The 26,289-nt window shown below is 43.7% G+C and overlaps 1 protein-coding gene across 1 annotated transcript in view; it reads right to left on the bottom strand.

The window, feature by feature from the left end:
- Positions 1-16,544, bottom strand: part of LOC120918461 (proton channel OTOP2-like) — a 54,195-nt gene extending 37,651 nt beyond the window's left edge. Inside the window, exon 1 of the mRNA XM_040330048.1 lies at positions 15,961-16,544. Within this exon, the coding sequence (XP_040185982.1) occupies positions 15,961-16,291 (331 nt within the window). The 5' untranslated portion in view covers positions 16,292-16,544. The remainder of the gene's footprint in view (positions 1-15,960) is intronic.
- Between the last annotated feature and the right edge of the window lie 9,745 nt (positions 16,545-26,289).

Consider the following 26,289-nt stretch of genomic DNA (forward strand, 5'->3'; position numbering starts at 1 on the left):
ATATTTGCTTTTTGATACTGAACCTTTGTTGTGGGCAGAGTATCTCTATTTGTGCTCCCAGCAGCAGTGCAGTATCCATTTGCTTAACCTGGAGAGTCAGTGGGGCTAAGGTTATCCTTAGAGTCGCAAAAGAACAGAGAACCAATCTATCAAGCTGTGTGGAGAGTGCTAAATCACAATTATATATATATAGACAATATTGTAAAGTACAATCAATAAATATCGTTCCGTGATATAAAGTGTGATTAATCCACAGAAAATGTATGTATAGGGGTCATCCATATTTACACATGTAATGAACTGTGGCTCCCTGGGTGTGTCACTGTAATAACTTGGCTTACATAAGTCTCTCCCATACAGGGGACAGGGGACTGTATATTAACATGGTTTCATTGAAGGTACACCATATTACCAAAAGTATTGGGACACCTGCCTTTACACCCACATGAACTTTAATGGCATCCCAGTCTTAGTCCGTAGGGTTCAATATTGTGAGGTCAGGCACTGATGTTTGGATGAGAAAGCCTGGCTTGCAGTCTCCGCACTAATTCATCACAAAGGTGTTCTATCGGGTTGAGCTCAGGACTGGTAGGGGCCATCCCCAAACTGTTCCCACAAAGTTGGGAGCATGAAATTGTCCAACAAGTCTTGGTATACTGACATCTTAAGTTCCCTTCACTGGAACTAAGGGACCAAGCCCAACCCCTGAAAAACAACCTGGGTGGAAGAACTTGACTGGCCTGCACAGAGTCCTGTCCTTAACCAGATAGAACACCTTTGGGATGAATTAGAGTGGAGACTGCGAGCCAGACCTTCTCATCCACATCAGTGCCTGACCTCACAAATGTGCTTCTGGAAGAATTGTCAAATATTCCTATAGACACACTCCTAAACCTTGTGGACAGCCTTCCCAGAAGAATTGAAGCTGTTATAGCTGTAAGGGGTGGGCCAACGCAATATTGAACCCTACAGACTAAGACTGGGATGCCATTAAAGTTCATGTGTGTGTAAAGGCAGGCATCCCAAAACTTTTGGTAATATAGGGCCAGATTCACAGAAGAGATACGACGGCCCATCCTAACTATGCGGCTGATTCATAGAATCAGTTACGCATAGCTAGCCCTAAGATCCGACAGGTGTAATTGATTTACACCGTCGGATCTTAGGATGCAATTCTAGGCCGGCCGCTAGGTGGCGATTCCATTGCGGTTGGCGTAGAATATGCAAATGACTAGTTACGACGATCCACGAAGATCCGCGCGTTCGTCGCAATCTCGTACGTCGTCGCTAGTCGGTTTTTCCCGTCGCAAAGTTACACCTGCTTTAACATGGCTTATCTTTAGAACAGCCATGTTAAAGTATGGCCGTCGTTCCCGCGTCAAATTTCGTTTTTTTTTTTTTGCGTAAGACGTCCGGGAATACGAAACGCCGTAACGCAGGTCGCCGTTCAAAAAAACCATCTGGGTGCCGTAATTTCGCGCAAAGCACGTCGGGAAATTTTAACACGGAGCATGCGCAGAACGTTTGGCGCGGGAACGCGCCTAATTTAAATGTTGCCCGCTCCATTTGAATTAGGCGGGCTTGCGCCGAGCGGATTTACGTTACACCGCCGCAAGTTTACAGGTAAGAGCTTTGTGAATCAGGCACTTACGCTGTAAACCTGCGGCGGTGTAACGTAAATCAGATACGTTACGCCGCGGGGGAAGAACGTAATTGTACCTGAATCTGGCCCATAGTGTATATGGGATTTACTCAGGATTACATTGATCCAGTGACTATTTTGGGACAAATTGGGACTATTAGGTGTGCAGCTGTATAAAACTGATTCACCTGAGTTAATCTGATATCACAAAGATAACTTTGTCATAACGTTACTGTATTCAAGCTAATCATTTAGGATTACAGGAATCCAAATTCAGTGGAACGTACAGCCAGGTGTTCATTTTTACAGACTATAGTTGGCAAATGTGAATGGCTAAATACATCTTTAAGATCACATTACACCCATAATTAGGGGCAGTAGCGTAACCTGATGCAAAAGTTTACTTGGGTCACACCACCCCCTGCTTCTACTGCAGAGGATGGTGTCAGTAGGGCAGTGGATGGTGTCCGTAGAGCAATCAGAGGTGTCAGTACAGTAGTGGACATGTCAGTAGGGCAGAGGACAGAATCAGTAGCGCAGTGGAGGCATTGGGGGACTGGAACTATGGACTAACTTCAAAGTCAACCCGTTTGGGGGGCTCCTTCTGTGTTAGTCTTCTGCTGAAAGGGGGGACATGTGGTGGGAGTCACTTTGGGCGTGGGGCTTGTGGAACCCAGTTTCCCTTAACTCTGAAAACCAATTTTACAGCTCCCCCAGTCCCTCTTATGTGTAAGTTACCCTGGGGCAAATCCACAAAAAACCTGCCTAACTTAACTTTTAGCAGTTATGTTACACTGGCTGAAAATTTCTACCTAAGTGCCCGATCCACAAAGCACTTACCTAGAAATTTTCGGCTGTGTAACTTAAGTGCCTCCGTCGCAAGGCGGTCTTCTCATCCAGGGGGCGATGACAATTTAAATGATCATTTTTCCCGACGGGCAGCGCGTGAAATTACATTACGTCGGGCTTTGTGGATTGCGACGGGACAATAAAGTTGCGTCGGGTAAAAAAAAAGTTACGCGGCGAAAAATAAAATTTGAAATTTAAAAAAAATAGCGGCGATCGAAAAAAAGGTATGTTTTTACAAGGTGTAAACAGTTTACACCTTGTAAAAGCATCCCTAATTTTACGCATGCAAAACGTAACTTACGCAGAAAACACAAAGCTAAAAAGCTTTGTGGATCTGCCTAAGTACTCATTTGCATACGCAAAGCGGCATTTCGACTCGAAATGCCCCCAGCGGCGGATGCGGTACTGCATCTTAAGATCTGACAGTGTAAGTGTCTTACAGATGTCAGATCTTGGGCCAGATTCACAAAGGTTAGCGGATCTTTAGATCCGTGTAACCTATGTGTTTTAAGATCCGCCCTCGCAAGTTTGTGAGGAAAGTGTCAAATTCACAACACACTTACCTCCAAACTTGCGACGGCGGATTCTAACTCCCCCGGCGGAATTCTAATTCCACGGCTGGGGGAGTGTACTATTTAAATCAGGCGCGCTCCCGCGCCGATTTAAATACGCATGTGCCGTCCGGGGAATTTCCCGGCGTGCATTGCTCCCACTGACGTCAATAGGACGTCAGTGGTTGCGACGTGAGCGGGACTTGCGACGCGCGTGTTCGTGAATCGGCGTACGCAAACGACGTAGGAAATTTCAAATTCGACGCGGGAACGACGGCCATACTTAACAATACTTACCCCTGCTTTTAGCAGGGGTAAGTATACGACGGGTACCGCGCTACGGAAACAACGTAAGAACACACCGTCGGGTCCGCGTACGTTCGTGAATTTCGCGTATCTCGCTGATTTACATATTATTCAGTGTAAATCAGCGGGAACGCCCCCGGCGCCATTTTTAAATCCAAAAAAAGATCCGACAGTGTAACACAGTGTGACACTGTCGGATCTCGGCCCTATCTATGCGTAACTGGTTCTATGAATCAGGTGCATAGATAGGACCAGTAAAAATCAGAGATACGATGGTGTATCTGTAGATACACCGTCGTATCTCTTTGTGAATCTGGCCCCTTATGCCTATCTTTGGAAAAATCCTTCTGTGGATCAGTTCCAAAGATAGGCACAGGGATACGCAGGCTGAACAGCAGTTCCGCCTGCGTATCTCTTTTGAGGATTTGGCCCCCTGTGTTTATTAGGGGCACAGGGTGACAGAGAACCCCAGTCGGGTCTATCCTAACCAGACTCACCGTACAACCACACCAGACTCAGCATTACCTTTTACCCCTGTTATCCAGGGTTCTATAGGTGTGGTTTGTGTTGAAAGAATGAAGGGGCTTTTTCACTTGGGACAATAATATTTCTGAACAATGGGGCAAATCCACAAAAACGTAGCCTAACTTAACTTTTACCATTTAAGTTACACTGGCGGAAAATTTCTACCTAAGTGCCCGATCCACAAAGCACTTACCTAGAAATTTTCGGCCGTGTAACTTAAATGTCTCCGGCGCAAGGCGGTCCTCTTCTGCAGGGGGCGATGACAATTTAAATGAGGCGCGCTCCCGCGCCGGCCGTACTGCGCATGCTCGTGACGTCATTTTCCCGACGGGCAGCGCACGAAATTATGTTATGCCGGGCTATGTGGATTGCGACGGGACAATAAAGTTGCGTCGGGTAAAAAAAAAGTTACGCGCCGAAAAATAAAATTCAAAATTTAAAAAAAATAGCGGCGATCGAAAAAAAAGGTCTGTTTTTACAAGATGTAACTAGTTTACACTTTGTAAAAGCATCCCTAATTTTACGTATGCAAACGTAAACTTACGCAGAAAAAACAAAGCTGAAAAGCTTTGTGGATCCCCGTAAGTCCTCATTTGCATACGCAAAGCGGCATTTCAACGCGAAATGCCCCCAGCGGCGGATGCGGTACTGCATCCTAAGATCTGACAGTGTGATGCCGCATACACACCATCACTTTATGTGATGAAAAAAAAAAACATTTTCTGTGAAGTAAAAAACAACGTTTTTGAAACTTCAATTTTCAAAGACGAAGTTGCCTACACACCATCGTTTTTCTCACAATGTTCTTGCAAAGTGAGGTTATGTTCCACCACGTTTTTCCATTGAAGCTCGCTTCATAAGTAGCTTCTGGGCATGCGCGGATGAAAAAACTTTGTTTTAAACAACGTTTTTGCTACACACTGTCAATTTCTGTGAAGTAAAAGTTGACGTTTTGAAAAACGACACATAAAATTGAAGCATGCTTCAATTTTTTTTGGTCGTTTTTTAGAAGACATAAAACGACGTTTTCCCCCACACACGGTCAATTAAAGTGACGTTTTTAAAAATGTCGGGCCAAATTCCCAAAAGAGATACGCAGGCGGAACTGCTGTTCAGCCTGCCTATCTCTGTGCCTAACTTTGGAAACGATCCTCAAAAGGCTTTTTCCAAAGTTAGGCAGAAGATCTGACATGTGTAAGACACTTACACGGTCAGATCTTAGGATGCAGTACCGCATCCGCCGCTGGGGGCATTTCTCATTGAAATGCCGCTTTGAGTATGCAAATGAGGACTTAAGCAGATCCACAAAGCTTTTCAGCATTGTGATTTCTGCGAAAGTTCCGATTTGCTTGCGCAAAACTAGGGCTGGTTTTACAATGTGGAAAGTTAGTCACACCATGTAAAAGCCCATTCAAGCGACGGCATTTGGTATGCATTCCCGAGGGAGAACACCACGGCAATTTGTAAAATCAAAACCGGCATGGGTTCCCCCCCCCAGGAGCATACCAGGCCCTTAGGTCTGGTATGGGTTGTAAGGAGACCCCCCCTACGCCGAAAATTCAATGTAGGGGGTCCCCCTACAATCCATACCAGACCCGTATCCAAAGCACGCTACCCGGCCAGTCAGGAAAGGGAGTGGGGACGAGATAGCGCCCCCCCTCCTGAGCCGTGCCAGGCCGCATGCCCTCAACATGGGGGGGTTGGGTGCTCTGGGGCAGGGGGGCGCACTGCGGGCCCCACCACCCCAGAGCACCCTGTCCCCATGTTGATGAGGACAGGACCTCTTCCCGACAACCCTTGCCGTTGGTTGTCGGGGTCTGCGGGCGGGGGCTTATCGGAATCTGGGAGTCCCCTCAAATAAGGGGGCCCCCAGATTCCGGCCCCCCACCCTAAGTGAATGGATATGGGGTACATCGTGTGACGTCATGTTCTTCTCCTCTGTTCTTCTCCCCTCTTCCGATGTTGACTCGACGCCTCTTCTCACTGCAATGATGGAAGCGCCCCTTGCATCCCATTTATATAGGCATCACCGTCCCATCATGCTCCGGTAGGTACCCACGTGGTAAATGTTTTTTTATATATTTTTGGGGGATATTTATTATAGCAAAAAGTAAAAAATATTGAATTTTTTTCAAAATTGGCGCTCTATTTTTGTTTATAGCGCAAAAAATAAAAACCGCAGAGGTGATCAAATACCACCAAAAGAAAGCTCTATTTGTGGGAAAAAAAGGACGCCAATTTTGTTTGGGAGCCACGTCGCATGACCGCGCAATTGTCTGTTGAAGCGACGCAGTGCCGAATCGCAAAACCTAGCCGGGTCCTTTAGCTGCCTAAAGGTCCGGGTCTTAAGTGGTTAAGTGGCTGTATCCCATTGTACTATTGATAAAGGAGAGAACTAAGGGCTAGTTTTTGGACTTTTTAGGCACGAATTGGTTGGTCAGAATATATTTACGCAAGAAAAGATTTTTTCTAAAAAATAGATTTGTTTATTTAGATATAAAATATCGTGATATGTAGAACAAAATAAAGAAGAAAAAGTATTGCCGTTTCCAGCACAAAAAACTATCTAAAAGGCTAACTAGGCAAGCCTATCCATAAACAATGACAGGAATTAGTACATAAAATATAACAATGTATCAACAATGAAGTTGAACACTTCCAAAGAGATTTGGAATAAGGTGCATAAATGTGGTTAGTAGTCCTGTCCCGTTGTGGAAATGCAGGCAAAGATATGTCTGCGGTGGTTTGGCTTGCTGCGTTGGTGGACTCGACCGGTTTCGCACTTTAACAACGCTTCCTCACGGAGTCAGCAGTGTAGTTTTAACTATAGGACAACATTGAACAATAACATACAAAAGAATGAATAAAAAACAATATATAAATTTAGATAATAGCGCTGATAAAGCAGTAGAATAAATAAGTATACACAGAGATATATACACGGGCAAGTGGAGGTAGAAGGGGAAGGTAAAAAACTGGGGAGGGGGAAAAGGGGGGGGGGGGGGGGGGGGGGGGGGGGGGGGGAGGGGGAAAAGGGGGGGGGGGGGGAGGGGGAAAGAATGGGAAAGAAAAGGGGGGGGGGAAGAAAGGACATAAGGGGGTAAAGACAGGAAAAAGGAAAAGGAAAAAGGAAAAAGCATAAAGTCCTGATAGGTGAATGCAACCCCAGAGCATTTCCTCAATGATGCAGTGGGAGCGAGGGTGCGTGTGTATATAGAGTATGGAATAGTCTTGGGGAGGAGGGGATAATAAGATAAAGCAGCTGATATAGATACTTACAGATAGTATTGGTTGGTAGAGGAATCGATACATAAATTTTCTGGCAATAGTAAAAGAACAAAAAACAGACTGTGTCCGGGCTGCTGGACGTTGTAAGGGGTATAGGGAAACGACCCAAGTAAAATGAAAAGTAACAGTCTGAAGAATAAAAAATACAATGAATATAATATAGAGCTGGTATGGGATAATGACAAAATAATAAGGAGATCATCCTACCTTCAGTGAAGGAGGGCAGAGCTTGAGGAGAAGGAAGAAGGGAGAGGGTGACCACTATCTCCTAACAATCCTCAATAAATGCTACACTTCCTGGTAGCAGAAGTGAGTAACCAGAGCTGGGTGCCGGCTGGTAGCCAGATATTAAGGCAATGATAAGCCTGGTAAAATAAAGAGAAAAACACACTTGTAACCTAATAGTTACAAGGAACGGAATAGAGAGATAGGGCATGGGGAAGGGCATACCTGGTTCAATAAGTCTGATGGCAAATCTCCTCCACGAGTCTCCCGAGAGACTGCAGCGATCGGGTCTCGTGTGCAGGGGTTTAAATAGGAACTCGCTCAGTGCGGAGGGGACGTAACGTACAGGGATGCGTACGACGTCATCCGCAGTAGCCGCGCGTCTCCTCATCATGTGTGTGCGCCGCAGAAGCAAGCAGCGCGGCGCCACACATGAGAGGCATCGCTCCAGGATGGAGGGTTCCATCTAGTGGTGCGAATACAGATCTCTTGAAATAGATCTGTGATGCGCGGCCAGCTGGCCGCGCATCACAGATCTATTTCAAGAGATCTGTATTCGCACCACTAGATGGAACCCTCCATCCTGGAGCGATGCCTCTCATGTGTGGCGCCGCGCTGCTTGCTTCTGCGGCGCACACACATGATGAGGAGACGCGCGGCTACTGCGGATGACGTCGTACGCATCCCTGTACGTTACGTCCCCTCCGCACTGAGCGAGTTCCTATTTAAACCCCTGCACACGAGACCCGATCGCTGCAGTCTCTCGGGAGACTCGTGGAGGAGATTTGCCATCAGACTTATTGAACCAGGTATGCCCTTCCCCATGCCCTATCTCTCTATTCCGTTCCTTGTAACTATTAGGTTACAAGTGTGTTTTTCTCTTTATTTTACCAGGCTTATCATTGCCTTAATATCTGGCTACCAGCCGGCACCCAGCTCTGGTTACTCACTTCTGCTACCAGGAAGTGTAGCATTTATTGAGGATTGTTAGGAGATAGTGGTCACCCTCTCCCTTCTTCCTTCTCCTCAAGCTCTGCCCTCCTTCACTGAAGGTAGGATGATCTCCTTATTATTTTGTCATTATCCCATACCAGCTCTATATTATATTCATTGTATTTTTTATTCTTCAGACTGTTACTTTTCATTTTACTTGGGTCGTTTCCCTATACCCCTTACAACGTCCAGCAGCCCGGACACAGTCTGTTTTTTGTTCTTTTACTATTGCCAGAAAATTTATGTATCGATTCCTCTACCAACCAATACTATCTGTAAGTATCTATATCAGCTGCTTTATCTTATTATCCCCTCCTCCCCAAGACTATTCCATACTCTATATACACACGCACCCTCGCTCCCACTGCATCATTGAGGAAATGCTCTGGGGTTGCATTCACCTATCAGGACTTTATGCTTTTTCCTTTTTCCTTTTCCTTTTTCCTGTCTTTACCCCCTTATGTCCTTTCTTCCCCCCCCCCCCCTTTTCTTTCCCATTCTTTCCTTACTCTTTACCTTCCTTTCCCCCTCCCCCCCCCCTTTTCCCCCTCCCCAGTTTTTTACCTTCCCCTTCTACCTCCACTTGCCCGTGTATATATCTCTGTGTATACTTATTTATTCTACTGCTTTATCAGCGCTATTATCTAAATTTATATATTGTTTTTTATTCATTCTTTTGTATGTTATTGTTCAATGTTGTCCTATAGTTAAAACTACACTGCTGACTCCGTGAGGAAGCGCTGTTAAAGTGCGAAACCGGTCGAGTCCACCAACGCAGCAAGCCAAACCACCGCAGACATATCTTTGCCTGCATTTCCACAACGCGACAGGACTACTAACCACATTTATGCACCTTATTCCAAATCTCTTTGGAAGTGTTCAACTTCATTGTTGATACATTGTTATATTTTATGTACTAATTCCTGTCATTGTTTATGGATAGGCTTGCCTAGTTAGCCTTTTAGATAGTTTTTTGTGCTGGAAACGGCAATACTTTTTCTTCTTTATTTTGTTCTACATATCACGATATTTTATATCTAAATAAACAAATCTATTTTTTAGAAAAAATCTTTTCTTGCGTAAATATATTCTGACCAACCAATTCGTGCCTAAAAAGTCCAAAAACTAGCCCTTAGTTCTCTCCTTTATCATTTATACTAGGACGTGGCACCCTCTTTTTACTTTATAATATCCACATGCACACTACATGTGAGGATATTGTTATCTTTTCTCTTTCAAACCCATTGTACTATTGTTTCTGTCTGCTTTGGGAGCAAATGATTATGGGATGTATATGCTTTACCGAGATATTTCTCATGCACGTCATGGGTATAGAGTGCCTTGAACAAGTATTCATACCCCTTGAAATGTTCCACATATTATCATGTTACAACTAAAAACTTAAATGTATTTTATTGGGATTTTATGTGATAGACCAACATAAAGTGGCACATAATTGTGAAGTGGAAGAAAAATGATAAATGGTTTTCCAAATTTTTACAAATAAATATTTGAAAAGTGTGGCGTGTATTTGTATTCTGCCTCAATACTTTGTAGAACCACTGCAATTACAGCTGAAAGTCTTTTTGGGGATGTCTCTACCAGATTTGCACATCTAGAGAGGGACATTTTTGCCCATTCTTCTTTGTAAAATAGCTCAAGCTCTGTCAGATTGGATGGAGAGCGTCTGTGAACAGCAATTTTTAAGTCTTGCCACAGATTCTCAATTCGATTTAGGTCTGGACTTTGACTGGGCTATTATAAACATGAATATGCTTTGATCTAAACCATTCCATTGTAGCTCTGGTTTAATGTTTAGAGTCGTTGTCCTGCTGGAAGGTGGACCTCCGCCCCAGTCTCAATGAGTCTTTTGCAGACTCCAACAGGTTTTCTTCTAAGGTTGCCCTGTATTTGGCTCCATTCATCTTCTCATCAACTCTGACCAGCTTCCCTGTCCCTGCTGAAGAAAAGCATCCCCATAGGGCTGCAACTAATGATTATTTTCATAATCGATTAGTTGACCGATTATTGTTTTGAATAATCGGATAATAGCCTTAAAAAAATAAAAAATTAGCATTTTTATATTTTTTTGGGCCAATTTGTTGTTGGGCAGATTACAAAACACAAATTGCCGCAAAAACACATTACATGCTTTTCTACAGATTCTCCACTGAAGTATATTGAAGCAAAAAAAAAACGAAATAGCACCGTTTTGCGTTAAAAACTTCTTGCCCTTTCCAAATAAGCAGCAGCTGAAAAAAAATCATGGATGTGAACGTGTCCCATAGGAAAACATGTAAATGAACTGTAGTGTGTTTCTGCAAAAAGTACCAAAAACAGAGGTGTGACCCCAGGCCTGAGATGTTTAGTAACATAATGGGGTTAAAAAAACAAAAATAAAGTACAAAAAGAGCAAATAATCGCTACTGTAAGGGGTTCATTTTTTTACTGTGGGACAGTGAAAGTAATATTTACAGTAGCGATTTGCTTTTTTGTACTATAAAGGGCTATTTTTTTTTTTAACCCCATTGTGTTACTGGCCGATTAATCGATTATGAAAATTGTTATTCGATTAATTTCATAATCGATTAGTTGTCGATTCATTGATTAGTTGTCGATTAATCGATTAGTTGTTTCGGCCCTACGATCCCCACAACATGATGCTGCCACCACCATTTTTCACGGTAGGGATGGTGTGTTCAGGGTGATGTGCAGTGTTCGTTTTACGCCACACATATTGTTTTGCTTTTAGACCAAAAAATTAAATTGGTCCCATCTGACCAGAGCACCTTCTTCTACATCAGGGGTGCCCAACCAGTGGCCCGGGGGTCATATGTGGCCCATGGAGCCCTCTGATGTGGCTTGCGACCTCCTGCTCTGGGAAGGAATAGAATACTGTTATTAAAGGTAAGTTTATTACTAAAATCACAGTGTATATATGGGCATATCTGTTCTGCAGTTGTTGCAGGCCTGCTTTCAAACTGCAGAGCAGTGCACCTGCGGGTTACCTGCACTGAGCCATAGGCCCCTTTGATACAGTCAGTCTGACCTAATTGGACCCTCCATTCACCTCTAAGGAGTGGCAGAAGTAAATGGACTTGTGTCCTACCTCCAATTCGATCTGCAAAAAATATATAGAGTGGGCTCTATAGAGTAGAGTGGGTTGCCATTCGCTCATTGTGGCCCGCGACCGGTTACCATGTCGCTTAGATGGCCCTCGCTCTTCAAAAGGTTGGGCACCCCTGTTCTACATGTTTGCTGTGTCCTCCACATGGCTTCTCGCAAACTGCAAATGGGACTTCCTATGCATTTCTTCAACAATGGCTTTCTTCTTTCCACTCTTCCATAAAGACCATATTTGTGGAGTGCATGACTAATAGTTGTCCTGTGGACAGATTCTCCCACCTGAGCTGTGGATCTCTGCAGCTCCTCCAGAGTTACCATGGGTCTCTTGGCTGCTTCTCTGATTAATGCTCTACTTGCCCGGCCTGTCAGTTTAGGTGGACGGCCATGTCTTGGTAGGTTTGCAGGTGTGCTATACTATCTTCATTTTCAGATGATGATTGAACAGAGCACTGTGAGATGATCAAAGTTTGGGATATTTTTTTAAAACCTAACCCTGCTTTAAACTTCTCCACAACTTTATCCCTGACCTGTCTGGTGTGTTCTTTCGGCCTTCATGATTCTGTTTGTTCACCAAGGTTTTCTAACAAACCCCTAAGGGCTTCGCAGAACAGCTGTATTTATACTGAGATTTAATTACACAGAGATACACTCTATTTACTAATTACATGACTTCTGAAGGCAAATTGATTTTAGTTAGGGGTATCAAAGAAAATGCACGCCATACTTTTCACATATTTATTTGTAAAAAAAAATGAAAACTATTTATCATTTTCCTTCCACTTCATAATTATGTGCCACTTTGTGTTGGTCTATCACAAAAAATCCCAATAAAATACATTTACGTTTTTGGTTGTAACATTTGACACAATGTGGACAATTTTAATGAATGCTTTTTCAACACACTGTACATGGAATTACACAACCAAAGACATTCTGCTACTTCTCCCAAATATGGGGATACCACATATGTGGAACTTTTGGGGAGCCTAGCCCCATATGGGGGCCCAAAATCCAATGCCTACCGTCAGACTTTCAAAGGGAGTAACTTCCAATTTTTTTTCCTGACTACCTATTACAGTTTTGGAGGCCCTAAAATGCCAGGATAGTACAAACAGCCCCTACATGACCAATTTTTTGGAAAGGAGACACTCCAGGGTATTTGTTAATACATGGCAAGTTTTTTGCAGATTTTATTTGTTGCCACATGTTTTTTGATGTATTTTTTATTTAAATTGTTAAAAACTTCAGGCAAAATAGGAGATCTGCAAAATACTCACCATGCCTCGTATCAAATACCTTTCCAAAAGGTGGGGGGGGGGCTTAACTGTCCTGTACAGTATTAGCACTGATCACTGTATTTGCGTCACTATTAATGTCAGTAACAGTGAAGCCTCGTACACACGGCCGAGGAACTCGACGGGCGAAACACATCGTTTTCCTCGTCGAGTTCCTTGTTAGGCTGTCGAGGAACTCGACAAGCCAATTTTCTCCATTCCTGTCAAGGAAATAGAGAACAAGCTCCCTTTATGGCTCATCGAGTTTCTCGACAGTTTCCTCAACGAAAATGTGCACACGACCGGTTTCCTCGGCAAAAAAATATCTCCCAGCAAGTTTCTTGCTGTTTTTTGCCGAGAAACTCGGTCGTGTGTACAAGGCCTCAGTGTACCTCCCAGCCAGCATCAGCTAGTGCCAGATTGACTGCCACACTATCACTATCCCACTATAAGTCGCTAATCACCGCCATTACCATGATAGTATCATAGCTGCATACATTTTAGTATGTACAGTATATACCATAATTTGTAGATGCTATAACATTCGCACAGACCAACTAATATACACTTATTGGGATTTTTTTTACCAAAGAGAGGTGGCAGAATATAATTTGGCCTAAATTTATGAAGAAATGCTATGTTTTTTATTATTGGATATTTTATTTTATAACAAAAGTGTCAAATTATATATTTTTTCAAAAATGTTGGTCTTTTTTTTATTTTATTTATATAATAAAAAACCCAGTGGTGATCAAATACCAATAAGAGGGGAAATATTGCACTAGTCCAAAAACTAAACCAAAAAGGTGCAAAAAACAGGTGAAAATGCAAACCAAATAAGAGCAGCTGCACAAAACATGACCAAAATTCGAATACAACTATAATTAAAGCGCTGAAAATAAGAGAGACCAAATCGCACAAAGTGAGATGTGCCTCAATGTGCAAAAAGTGAGACATAAATGAATAAGTCCAATCCACATAAAGTCCATTCGAAAGACCATGGAATGTGATAATCAAATCAGACGTGTAACAATAAGGGTCATCTCATAAGCCTTCTTGCAAAGGAGTAAGGGAGAATACTCTTACCGGAAACCGTGTGGATCTACTTATTAGGTAGATCGTTAAAGCGTGTGAAATTCCGATGGCAATTAACGCATCAACTGGTATGAAGACTCTGGAAAAAACACACAAATCGCAGATGGCAACTCGTTTAAAGGAAATCCTGGCCTCGAAGGGACTCTGGGTTCACTGGATATCCCTGTGGTCCTCAGATTTGGAGTTTTTTTTCATCATGCCATCCTTCCGTCCTGAAAATGATTCCTAGATTGGAAGTCACTTCATTATCATCTGAGGACCACAGGGATATCCAGTGAACCCAGAGTCCCTTCGAGGCTGGGATTTCCTTTAAACAAGTTGCCATCTGCGATTTGTCTGGTTTATCTAGAGTCTTCATACCAGTTGATGCGAATTGCCATCGAGATTTCACACACTCTACCGATCTGCCTAATAAGTAGATCCACCGGTTCCGGTAAGAGTATTCTCCCTTACTCCTTTGCAAGAAGGCTTATGAGATGACACTTAGGCTCCATGCACACAGAAGCTAAAAAAAAGGCTATAAAAAACGCCAGTAGCTTTGCAGGAAGCCTTTCAAAGTTTTTTAGTGTTTTTGCAATAGCGTTTATTAGCGTTTTTCAGTGTAGCGTTTTTTTTCTTTTTTTTTTCAATGGATAAAAAAACGCTAAAAAACGCTGGCGCCAGCTTTTTTGAGCGTTTTTTGGCGTTTTTTTTTCAGCCGAAAAACAGCACTTTGAACGCAAATTTTGGGCGTTCAGAAAAAAGCCAATAAACTCCAAAGCTCATTAACGCTAAAAAACGTGGGCACATAGGCTAACATAGAGTTCAGTTTATGAGCTTTTTAAAAAATGGCAAAACGCCAATAAACTGCAGTTCATCAGCTTCTGTGTGCATGGAGCCTTATTGTTACACGTCTGATTTTATTATCACATTCCATGGTCTTTCGAATGGACTTTATGTGGACTTATTTATTTATGTCTCACTTTTTGCACATTGAGGCACATCTCACTTTGTGCGATTTGGTCTCTCTTATTTTCAGTCCTGCATTTTAATTATAGTGATCAAATACCACCAAAAGAAAGCTCTATTTGTTCAAAAAAATCATAAAAATTTTGAATGTATATGTAATGGTTTTTGGTTTTGTACCCGCTCTGTGCCCACTTATATGTAGCTATATGTATAATATGGAAAGAATAATAAATAAATAAATATATAAAATGAAAAAAAAAAATCATAAACATTTTGCGTAAAGTGTTGCATGACCGTGCAATTGCCAGTCAAAATACGCAGTGCTGAATAGCAAAAAATGTCCTGGTCATGAAGGTGATAAAACCTTCCAGAGGTCAAGTGGTTAATGATTATCTTCTCCTGTACGTGTGAATCTTTCATAATAAATAACAAATATAAAAAAAACCCTGACAGAGATTATAAAGGCCCACATACACGATCGGATTTTGTGACAGGAATTGTGTGGTGTAAGGCTGTTGTTGTAAAATCTGACCGTTTGTATGCTCCATCGGACAATTGTTGTCGGGTTTTCTGCTAACAAATGTTGGATAGCATGCTTTAAAATTTTCCGACGACAAATGCGTGTTTTCGGATTACCAGATCATGTGTACAGAAGTCCTTCGGAAAAAAATCAAATCACGCATGCTCGAAAGCAATGCTAACCATAACACAACATTAGCAGAAGTTGCCCAAAGGGTGGCGCTAAAGAGCTGAAAAAACACATTGTTTTGTGTTTGTTGGCCGACAATGAATGAATGAAAACTTATATAGCGCAACACATGCAAACTTAATCGCCTCTGGCATTTGTATGCAAGACAAGTTCATGGCCAACGCCCTTCGGACAAAAGTCCTACGCTTTGTCCACGGAAAATCCGAACGTGTGTACGAGGCTTAACACTTCCATATTTTATCCAAAATTGAGAAATTTGATTGCTTTAGATCTATATTTACTTTAGAATAAGCAAATTGATTTCATGAACATGGATAAAATGGTGTTAGCAGCTCAAAATGTTCATAATTCTATGAATTACATCTCTAGATATAACATATAACTTTAACAGCAATTGCAAATGATGACTAGCAGGAGTAATTAACTCACCTCTCATCCATATTGGACCTGCCTGGCAATCTTTATACAGAACTGCATCTTTGTTCCTCCAGGTGAAGAACATTTGGAAAAGCATCCAGGAGATGCAGAGGACCATCATGAAAATGAGGAATATAAGAAAGTCTTTCTCGAAGATAGGGATGTCCTTAGTGAATACACAGGTTAGCAAAGCACAGCTGAAGAGGAGGACATTGCAGCCCACTAATGTAGTGTGTATCCTACTTCCTTTTTTCCAGTCCCTCTTCTCTTCTTCCTCCTGTATATCCGGCGTTCTGTTCTGTGGTGGATCTTCGGTGGAGTTCATCTCTAGATTATGCGTCATTATAGCTTCAAAGGGAGTCAATCTTTACGTGTGAGCACAATCATCCACTGTGCATCTACTACAACGTTCAAGGTATACACAAAACACATTCAGTTCCTACATATATGTCAAGTCCTTTCCTTGGGCTGTTTAGTTAGTGGATAAAGGCCCCCTTCCTCTGTCCCAACTCGCTCTGTTGTATGTTTTTTTTTTAGATCACAGTATCTTTTCAATGGTACAAGGTAGTGGGACAGGAATTCCCACAGAAAGGAGGAGGCAAAATGTAAAGTTTCAAAGCGTCTGTGCTACCAGGTGACAGGGCATAAGGAAAAGGTGTGGTGCATTCATGTTACACCATCCATTTAATGTATATGTGTTGTTTTAACCACTGGATTCCCAGGGTCTTTTACTCCTGTGATCCAGTTAAGTCCCAAAGGATTTTTCGCAATTTGGAGATATCTTGGTTCCTCATCATGTATCATTTGGAATTTATAATCCACTGTAATCTACTATGTATTTATAGTGGACATATAGGACTTTAATTTGGTTGAGAAGTTATATACCGTACATATATTTTTTTGGAAAAAAATTTGAGGAATAAAAAAATAAATACAAATTTCCTATCACAGTGGCGGCTGGCACTCAAAATTTTTTGGGGGGCGCAAACAAACTGAAAAAAAATCCCATCAATTACAGCCTCACTGTGCCCATCAAAACGCAGCCACTGTGCCCATCAATTGCAACCACTGTGCACATCAAACGCAGCCACTGTGCCCATCAATCACTGACACTGTGCCCATCAAACGCAACCACTGTGCCCCATCAATTGCCACCAGTTTGCCCCATCAATAACCACCAGTTTGCCCCATCAAATGCTGCCAGTTTACCCCATAAAACGCGCCAGTTTGCCCCATTAAATGCCACCAGTTTGCCCCATCAAATTCTGCCAGTTTGCCCCATCAAACGCCGCCAGTTTGACCCATCAAATGCCACCAGTTTGCCCCATCAAATGCTGCCAGTTTGCCCAGCACTTACCTTCGTCGATGTCTTCTCCCGTCCTCTTCATGTCATCTCTGCTATGATTGGATGCCTGATTGCGCCTGTCGCTGCGGTGCACCGGATTGGCTGAGAGGCAGGTCAGTGTTAGGGAAGCGATTCCCTAACACAGCACTGTGTAAACAGCAAACGCACAGCAGTGCGCCCGCTGTTTAACAATTTGGAAGCCTATTAGAGCTGACGGCTCTAATCAGGCACTTCCAAAACACCCCCACCGCTGTAATTCAGATGGCCGGTGCTCGACAAGGGGCCGGACACCTGAATAATGGGCGGCAGCGGTGACAATAGATAGATTCATGCAATGCATGAATCTATCTATTGTTGATTGATGGGTGCAGGAGAGAGGGGCGGCACTCCTTCACCCTCTATGGACGCACCGCCACTGTCCTATCGTTTTTCCAAACAAAACATTTACACAATTTGTGAATATTTACCATATATACTGCATATACATGTATACATACATACACTATATTACAAGTAAAGTATTGGGACACCTGCCTTTACACACACATAATCTTTAATGGCATCCCAGTCTTAGTCCATAGGGTTCCGTGGGGTTCAATATTGAGGTGGCCCAGCCTTTGCTGCTATAACAGCTTCAACTCTTCTGGGAAGGCTGTCCACAAGGTTTAGGAGTGTCTATGGGAATGTTTGACCATTCTTCCATAAGCGTGTTTGTGAGGTCAGGCACTGATGTTGGACGAGAAGGCCTGGCTCGCAGTCTCCACTCAAATTCATCCCAAAGGTGTTCTCTCGGGTTGAGATCAGAACCAGGCCAGTCAAGTTCCTCCACCCAGTGGCATCTTAAGAGAATTATAGGCCCCCGGGCAATACAGTGCACTGGGGCCCTGTCTACACAATCGTGCACAAGAATTTACTGACAAAAATCATGAAATTTACTGGCAGAACCACATTTATTTTACTGGCACTGCAAAAAAAAGTACCTAAAATTACAGTTTTACAAATTTCTTCATTGACATGAAGGTTAGGTTACTATAACCCAGCCTTCTCAGAGTTTCCTCTTACATCAGAGTCTGCAGGATTCCCCCTTACAGTGAAAGGGAACTCTTATGTAAAGGGGAAACCTGCAGATCATGATGTAAGGGGGAACTCTGATGTGGAGGGGGACTCTGGTGACCAGAGACTACCTTATATCAGAGTTCACTGCTTTCTCTTTACATCAGAGTTCCCACTTACATCAGGGTCCTTGCACTGTAAGGGGGAATCCTGCAGACTCTGATGTAAAGGGGAACACCAGGAACTCTGATGTGTGGGGCACTCTGGTGACCAGATACCACCTTCCCTAAATACACCAAGGTAAGGGGGGGTCACTAATATTTTTGTATTCACTCCCCCCTTACATCAGCAACCACCTGCCCCTTAGACTGGCCTGGCGGCGCTATCACTGATCTCCTCTCAGGTGCAACATGCACGGCTCAGTCAGATGGCTCCAGCTTGGCTGCTCTGGTTTTATCCTACTGTCTCCTCATGTCTGACTTCTCCCGTGACCCCCATCCTGGAGGCGCTCCCACTCTTGACTCCTCTTCAGACTCTTCCTCAGAGACTGTAGACACGATACAGTTCTACAGTTCTGACCCGCTGCTCTCCACCAGTTTCTTTACTGAGGTTGCTGGGCAGCCGATGGGGGCCCCCCAGGCAAAGGGGGCCCCCGGGCAACTGCCCAGCGTGCCCAATGGAAAAGACAGCCCTGCCTCCACCCCAAACTTGCTCATTCATGTCTTTATGGAACTTGCTTTGTGCACTGGTCCAAATCATTTGGTGAAGGGGGGACTTATGGTGTGGGGTTGTTTTTCAGGGGTTGGGATTGACCCCGGTGAAAAAAAAAAAGGGGGTTTGGGACTTTAAATGAGGCACGTGGTGCAATAGGCTCAGTGCCTCCATCCCTAATTGGTTAAGAAGGAGAGAGGAGGTTGGGACTTTAAATGAGGTGCATGCAAAGCAGTAGGCAAATAGAAGGTGTAAGGACCTATAGATAAATCATAAGTATATAAAGATAGAGTCATACAGCAATACATATACAAAGTCGTAATGTTGAGAGTAGTTTTTAGTAAACAACCTCATCAACAAAATGTAAAAAATCCATATTTACAGAGTCCATACATGTAATAAAACCTTAGTAAAAGATTCATTGAAATCATGAAAGACTATAGCAAGTAGATATTGAAGTAAGGGCTGATAGTGTGAATCAGGGCTGTCTTAATGAGAGTGCACACCTGGCCACTGCCCAGGGGCCCCATCTGCATGGGGGCCCCTGCATTTTGCCCAAAGCAGCTGGTACTTGAGCCCACGCTGCCCTGAAATTGGGGGCCCCATGATGGCACTGAGACTGATGGATACACAGGGGAGGCAGGCTGGCAGTGGTGCGCCGTGCAGAATGATACCTATTATTTCACAGCCAGCAGGGAGGGGCAGGGCCGGAGCGCCATTGATGCTCTGACCCCGCCCCATGCAGCTTGAATGCTCGGGACTCAAAGGCTGCGGGGTAGAAGCTGGAGTGGGAGCTGTTGAGTCGGCAGCACTCAGAGCCCTCCTGCGAAAGTAGCATTGTGGTGTCATGGTGAGACCAGCTGTCCAGCACTGTTTGCACCAAAAGGCTTGGATTTCTCCCTCCTTCTGCCTGCTTGATTGGTATAGGTGAGTGCAGTGCTGTAGGTGGGCACAGAGTCAAAAGTTTACATGCACTGTATGTCCACTGGAAAAGGGGGTACTACGTGTCCATTGTAGGGGCCCCAGAGAATTACTTTGCCCAGGGGCCTTTAAGACGGCCCTGGTGTGAATAGATTAAAATAGAACAATACAATGGGGGTCATTTACAAAAGGAAAATCCACTTTGCACTACAAGTGCAAACTACAAGTGCAAAGTGCACTTGAAACTGCACTGAAAGTGCACTTGGAAGTGCAGTCTCTGTAAATCTGAGGGGTAGATCTGAAATGAGGGGAAAGTTTTGCTGATTTTATCATCCAATCGTATGCAAGCTAAAATGCTGTTTTTTATTTTCTTTGCATGTCCCCCTCGGGTTTACAGTGACTGCACTTCCAAGTGCACTTTGCACTTGTACGTAGTTTGCACTTGAAGTGCAAAGTGAATTTTCCTTTTGCAAATGACCCCCAATGAGTTCATGATTGCCAATTTTTTTTTTTTTTAATTGCCTATTTGTCCAGGCAGACCCCAGCTCAGGGGGCATGCTACTCATCGGCGCCACATTTTCCACTATGGTGGTGTCCTCATGCCGGCACGTGTGTATCAGTGGCGTTCACTCCACGAGGGAGTCTTCTGGAGGTTCGCCCAGATGACCAGCAAAGCTTTTGCCATAGCGGCCTCCCTCCCCGCTTTCAATACCCGCATGACACTGGGAGGCACCCGCATCTGCGTTCAGGGTACATGTGGCACTCTCCTTAGGATAACTTACCTTGGTCTGTTTTTCTTCTTCACCTTCTTGCATTATCTTCTACTACACTTGTCTTGGTAGTGTTGTTTTTCGTTTTGTTTTGTTCACTCCTTTTGGTATTGGTTTTCACAAGTCCCCACTTGGGCAACCTCACTTGGGCTGTACCTAAACTTGCCATTCTTCTCTGCCTTTTCGCTTTTCACGTTGAATATCTGTCTAACTATACACCTGATACGTACTAGGGAAGGGGCCTTTTTTCTGGGTGGGTTATCTTCTTCCCCCTCCTTCCCCTATTTGTTGTCTAATCATGAGATTACAATGTTATTCATTACCTTTTATAGTTACGCATATTGCACCTGCTCCCGAGGAAGTGGCATTCTCCACGAAATGCGAAGAGCCTTCTAAGATCAAAAAAATGAATTACAGTCCATGCGATTATATGTTTGACATTTATACATGATTTTTTTTTTGTCAATCATGAATATTGTATTGTTCAATTCCTGTCTATTCACACTATTAGCTCTTAAAGGGGTTGTAAAGGTACATTTTTCTTTCCCTAAATAGCTTCCTTTACCTTAGTGCAGTCCTCCTTCATTTACCTCATCCTTCAATTTTGCTTTTAAATGTCCTTATTTCTTAAGAAATCCTCACTTCCTGTTCTTCTGTTTTTAACTCCACACAGTAATGCAAGGCTTTCTCCCTGGTGTGGAGAAAGCCTCTTGAGGGGGGAGGGGGCGAGCAGGAGTGTCAGGATGCCCACTAACACACAGCTCCTCTCTATATCTGCAAAGTAGAGAGTGTCCTGACACTCCTGCTCGCCCCCTCCCCCTCAAGAGGCTTTCTCCACACCAGGGAGAAAGCCTTGCATTACTGTGTGTAGTTACAAACAGAAGAACAGGAAGTGAGGATTAAGGCACTAAGGTAAAGGATGCTATTTAGGGAAAACATGTTTACCTTTACAAACCCTTTAATTCAATATCTGCTTGCTATAGCCTTTCATGATTCCAATGAATCTTTTACTATGGTTTTATTACATGTATGGACTCTTTAAATGGATTTTTTACATTTTGTTGATGAGGTTGTTTAATAAAAACTACTCTCAACATTATGACTTTGTATATGTATTGCTGTATGACTCTATCTTTATATACTTATGATTTATCTATGTGCTCTTACAACTTCTATTTACCTACTGCTTTGTACGCACCTCATTTAAAGTCCCAACCTCTTCTCTCCTTCTTAGTTCCAGTGAAGGGAATGCCGCGTAGACACGATCGGAAATTCCGACAAGAAAACCGTGGATTTTTTTCCGACTGATTTTTGGCTCAAACTTGTGTTGCATACACACGGTCACACAAATATTGTCTGAAATTCCGAACGTCAAGAACGCGGTGACGTACAACACGTATGACGAGCTGAGAAAAATTAAGTTCATTAGGCAGTGCGGCTCTTCTGCTTGATTCCGAGCATGTGTGTTTTTTTATGCGTCGGAATTGCATACAGACGATCGAAATCAGCTTTCCAATTTTTGCTGTCGGAAATTTCGACAGAAAAAGACAAACTTTTCCGATCATGTGTACGCGGCATAAAGACATCTGCATACCAAGGCATTTTGGACAATTTCATGCTTCCAACTTTGTGGGAACAGTTTGGGGATGTCCCCTTTCTGTTCCAACATGACCTCTCACCAGTGCACAAAAAAGGTCCATAAAGACATTGATGAGTGAGTTTGGGATGGAGGAACTTGACTGGCCTGCACAGAGTCCTGATCTCAACCTGATAGAAAACATTTGGGATGAATTTGTGTGGAGACTGCAAGACAGGCCTTCTCTTCCACATCAATGCCTAACCTCATAAATGCACTTCTGGAAGAATGGTCAAAAATTCCCATAGACACACTCCTAAACCTTGTGGACAGCCTTCCCAGAAGAGTTGAAGCTGTTATAGCTGCAAAGGGTGGACCAACTCAATATTGAACCCTACGAACTAAGACAGGAATGCCATTAAAGTTCATGTCAATGTAAAGGCAGGCGTCCCAATACTTTTTGTAACATAGGGGATATATACAGTGTGTCTAGTGTGTGTTAGAAGTTAGAGTAAGTAAAACATAGTTTAGCTCAGGGCTAAGCCAGAGCTGTGGAATCTGGGTCAGGGTTTACTAAAGTTAAGGGCTGGGTGACTTAACCTGGCAACTCTCTGGTGCCACCCCCTGGTCTAGAAGGTTGGCAAAATCTTCTGGCATTAGTGAGTGGAGGTTAGGAGGAGCTGCCTTAAATATTTATGGAGCCTCAGCCAATCCTCAGTGGCAGGCTGTCAGGGTGCTGAGACTACTACATAAATAGACATGGGCCATGCCAGCAGGGCAGTTGGGTGGAAGATGACAATACAGTGTTGAGTAGGCTATCGGTGGGCCACAGGGGTGCCCCCTAGTCTGAGGGGGGGGGGGTGTCCTGCCTTGGGCGGAGGCTCGGGAGCTGGTAAAATCCTGCTAAAACACAAAGGAGGAAAACTTCTTGGAGGCACAGGAGCAAAAGAGGAGTTAGTGAGTGATTGAGTCAACACTGTTGGGCACTACCAAGGGAGGAAGACTGCCACATGTAGCCAGTATCCCTGAAAACAGCTGTGTGCTTAAGTCTTCATCCTTCCCTTCAGATCTTCTGAGAGTTAGCTGAGTGGGCTGGTGGAGATTCAGTCAGGTGGACTGGTGTGAAGAGAGTTAGCCTGGAGGACTAGTGAAAGGGCAGCTGCAGCCAGGTGGGTTGGCAGTGCCTGAAGAGGTAGTGCTGGGATCAGTGGCCACAGAGGAAGAGTTACAAGCTGCTTCACTACATTGTGCTACACAAAAAGGGGCTACGAGTTCCTGCCCGTAAAGGGCCATTTCTAATCTGACTAGGAGTCTGTCAGATAATTCAAATTGTTTCAGCTGGAGCAAGTAAGTGCTGTACAGGAGGAAAGTGAAGGAGACTGTATATAAACAGAATATAGAAAGATGTTCCTAAAGGTTTGCGGAAGTCAAGTGGGCATCATATAACCTCCCATCTCTATCCAATTTTTTAACCCTCAATAAATAACAAAAACAAAGTCACTACCTGCTCTCTGGTATCATTAAAGTGGGGTTCCACCCACAATTATTTTTTTTAAAAGTCAGCAGCTACAAACACTGTAGCTGCTGACTTTTAATAAGAACACTTACCTGTCCTAGGCGCCTGCGATGTTGGCCCCCCGAGGTCGATCCCTAGATCCTGGCAGGTCCCGGCGCTGCCATTCTCACTAAGAGAAACAGGCAGTGGAGCCTTGCGGCTTCACTGCCCGTTTCCTACTGCGCATGCGCAAGTCTTGTGGCGCTTTGTGAATGGGCGGCTGCTTTCTGGGATACACACAGTACCCAGAAGGCAGTGCGCCACATTCCCCAGAAGACAAAACGAGGAGGACGAGGAAGAAGATCTGCCACGGTCTAGGAAGAGGCAGATTAGGAAGATCCGCATAGCAACCGCAATTTCTGGTAAGTAAAAACATTTATTTTTCATATTTTTTTCAGGATTTTGATGTAATTTTTTTTTAGGGTGGACCTCCACTTCTGTTAGTGCAATTAGCGTGTCAATTTGTCCACCACGGCCAAAAAACTATTCTACTGACTATGTCATATACTGCCTCACTTGTTTTATGTCGGAAGAACCATCAGGGCCCTTAGAACACGCTTTGGTAAACATAGACGCTTCATTGAAAAGGGCCTTGACAACCATAGGGTACCTAAACATTTTCTAGTGCATCATAATAAATCTACAGCTGGTCCTAGGGTATGGGTAATTGAGTCTATCCCTGGGTCGAAACGTTCTGGATCTATTCTTTAGGTACCTTAACACCATGAGGGTTGAATGAGGACATTGAGGTACACACTGTCCTGTGAGCCTCTTTTGCCCCATGAAACCCCCTCTATAATTTATAAGATTTGGACCCCCCATAAGTGAGCACTTACCCGATTAACATTTCTATGTGTTTTTTTCTTATCGCAGCCCCTTATGGTCTCATCATCCACGTCACACCCATGACTTACAACCATAGTAAGTATATTATGTTCCAGGCCCATATGGCTTTTATAATAGCTTTACCCTATACATTCTACATTTACGATTTTTATTATTGGTCTTATATTGGTCTTATCCATCCATATATGTCCCTCTGAATGTATGTATATATGTGTATTCACATGCATGCGTATGTAGATATTTGTATTGTGGTAGTGTGGTACCCCACCAGTGTGTGAATACAGGATTTATAACCAGGCAGTTTGAGGGGCTCCAGTGTATTTGCTTGTTTGGGAGGAAACTGGCTTTTCAGTTTCCTCATTATTTATGAAAGTCCACTTTGGGACCTGGAGCCCGGGGATTTCTTAGAGATGAAATCCCTAGTCCTGGGTTCGGGTTTTGAGATTCACCGATTCACTGATTATTCAGGTGTGTGTGGGCCTGATAGTAGAGTCAGGATCAGGGTTCTGGGCTCCAACCTCCTGAGGAGTCCAGGATTGCAAGGGAGAACCCAGAGAGTGCAGGTGTGCACTGGGGTAGCCAGAGAGTGCAGGTGTGCACAGTGGAAGTCAGAGACCCAAGTCTGAGGATCAGAGCAGTGAGGGTAGGGTGACCACATTTCAAAACTGCCATTCAGGGACAATTTTGCCAAGGACCGAACAGGTGAATGGCTGGTTTTGGCTGGTTTCAGCACTCATATCATCCCAACACCATGCTTGATATGGTGTCAGGATCATAGGCGTGCAGACAGGGTGCGCCAGGGCCCACCCTAATCACCCTGTGTGCCGCAGAATCTCCCTGTTTGGACCCCTGGTATTTCACTGAAGTCCTCTAATGATGCTCCTAAAAAAAATTAAAAATTAATAAAAAATTCAGTAAAAATAATAAAAAACAAAATAAAAATGAAAAAATTATGATACCGTCCACTGCTCTACCAACACCAACCTCTTCCCTACTGACACCGTCAATATACATACACACATGCATGTGTGTTTGAGCTTTGGGATGCACACCCTAATGCAGTAGGCTGCGCACACCTATGGTTAGGATGATCAAATCATATTCCTTTCTATTATTACATTGTAATAGATAATGAAATAGTTCAACTCACCATAATGCAGAATCATTGGGAACCCTGAGCGTGTCACTTGCCACCAGATGCAGCGTGCCACCATATGCAGTGTGTCACTTGCCACCAGATGCAGTGCCATTTGCCACCCATAGCCTGCCACAAGTCTGACACACCAGAGCCCAGGGAAGGTGAAAGTGGCGGGTTCAGTCACTTTGAGAGGCAGCTGACCTACCTGCCCCCTACACTGACCTACCTGTCCACTACACTGACCTACCTGCCCACTACACTGACCTCTAAAATGACCTACCTGCCCACTACACTGACCTGACCCCTAAAATGACCTGTCCACTACACTGACCCCCCCTGACCACTACACTCCTTCTTGCAGTACTCACACTACTGACTACTTCCCCACACAAACACAAGGTAGATCGGTGGATTTCACTCACCACT

Source organism: Rana temporaria, chromosome 12 (assembly GCF_905171775.1).
Source record: "Rana temporaria chromosome 12, aRanTem1.1, whole genome shotgun sequence".
In the NCBI taxonomy this organism is placed as follows: domain Eukaryota; kingdom Metazoa; phylum Chordata; class Amphibia; order Anura; family Ranidae; genus Rana; species Rana temporaria.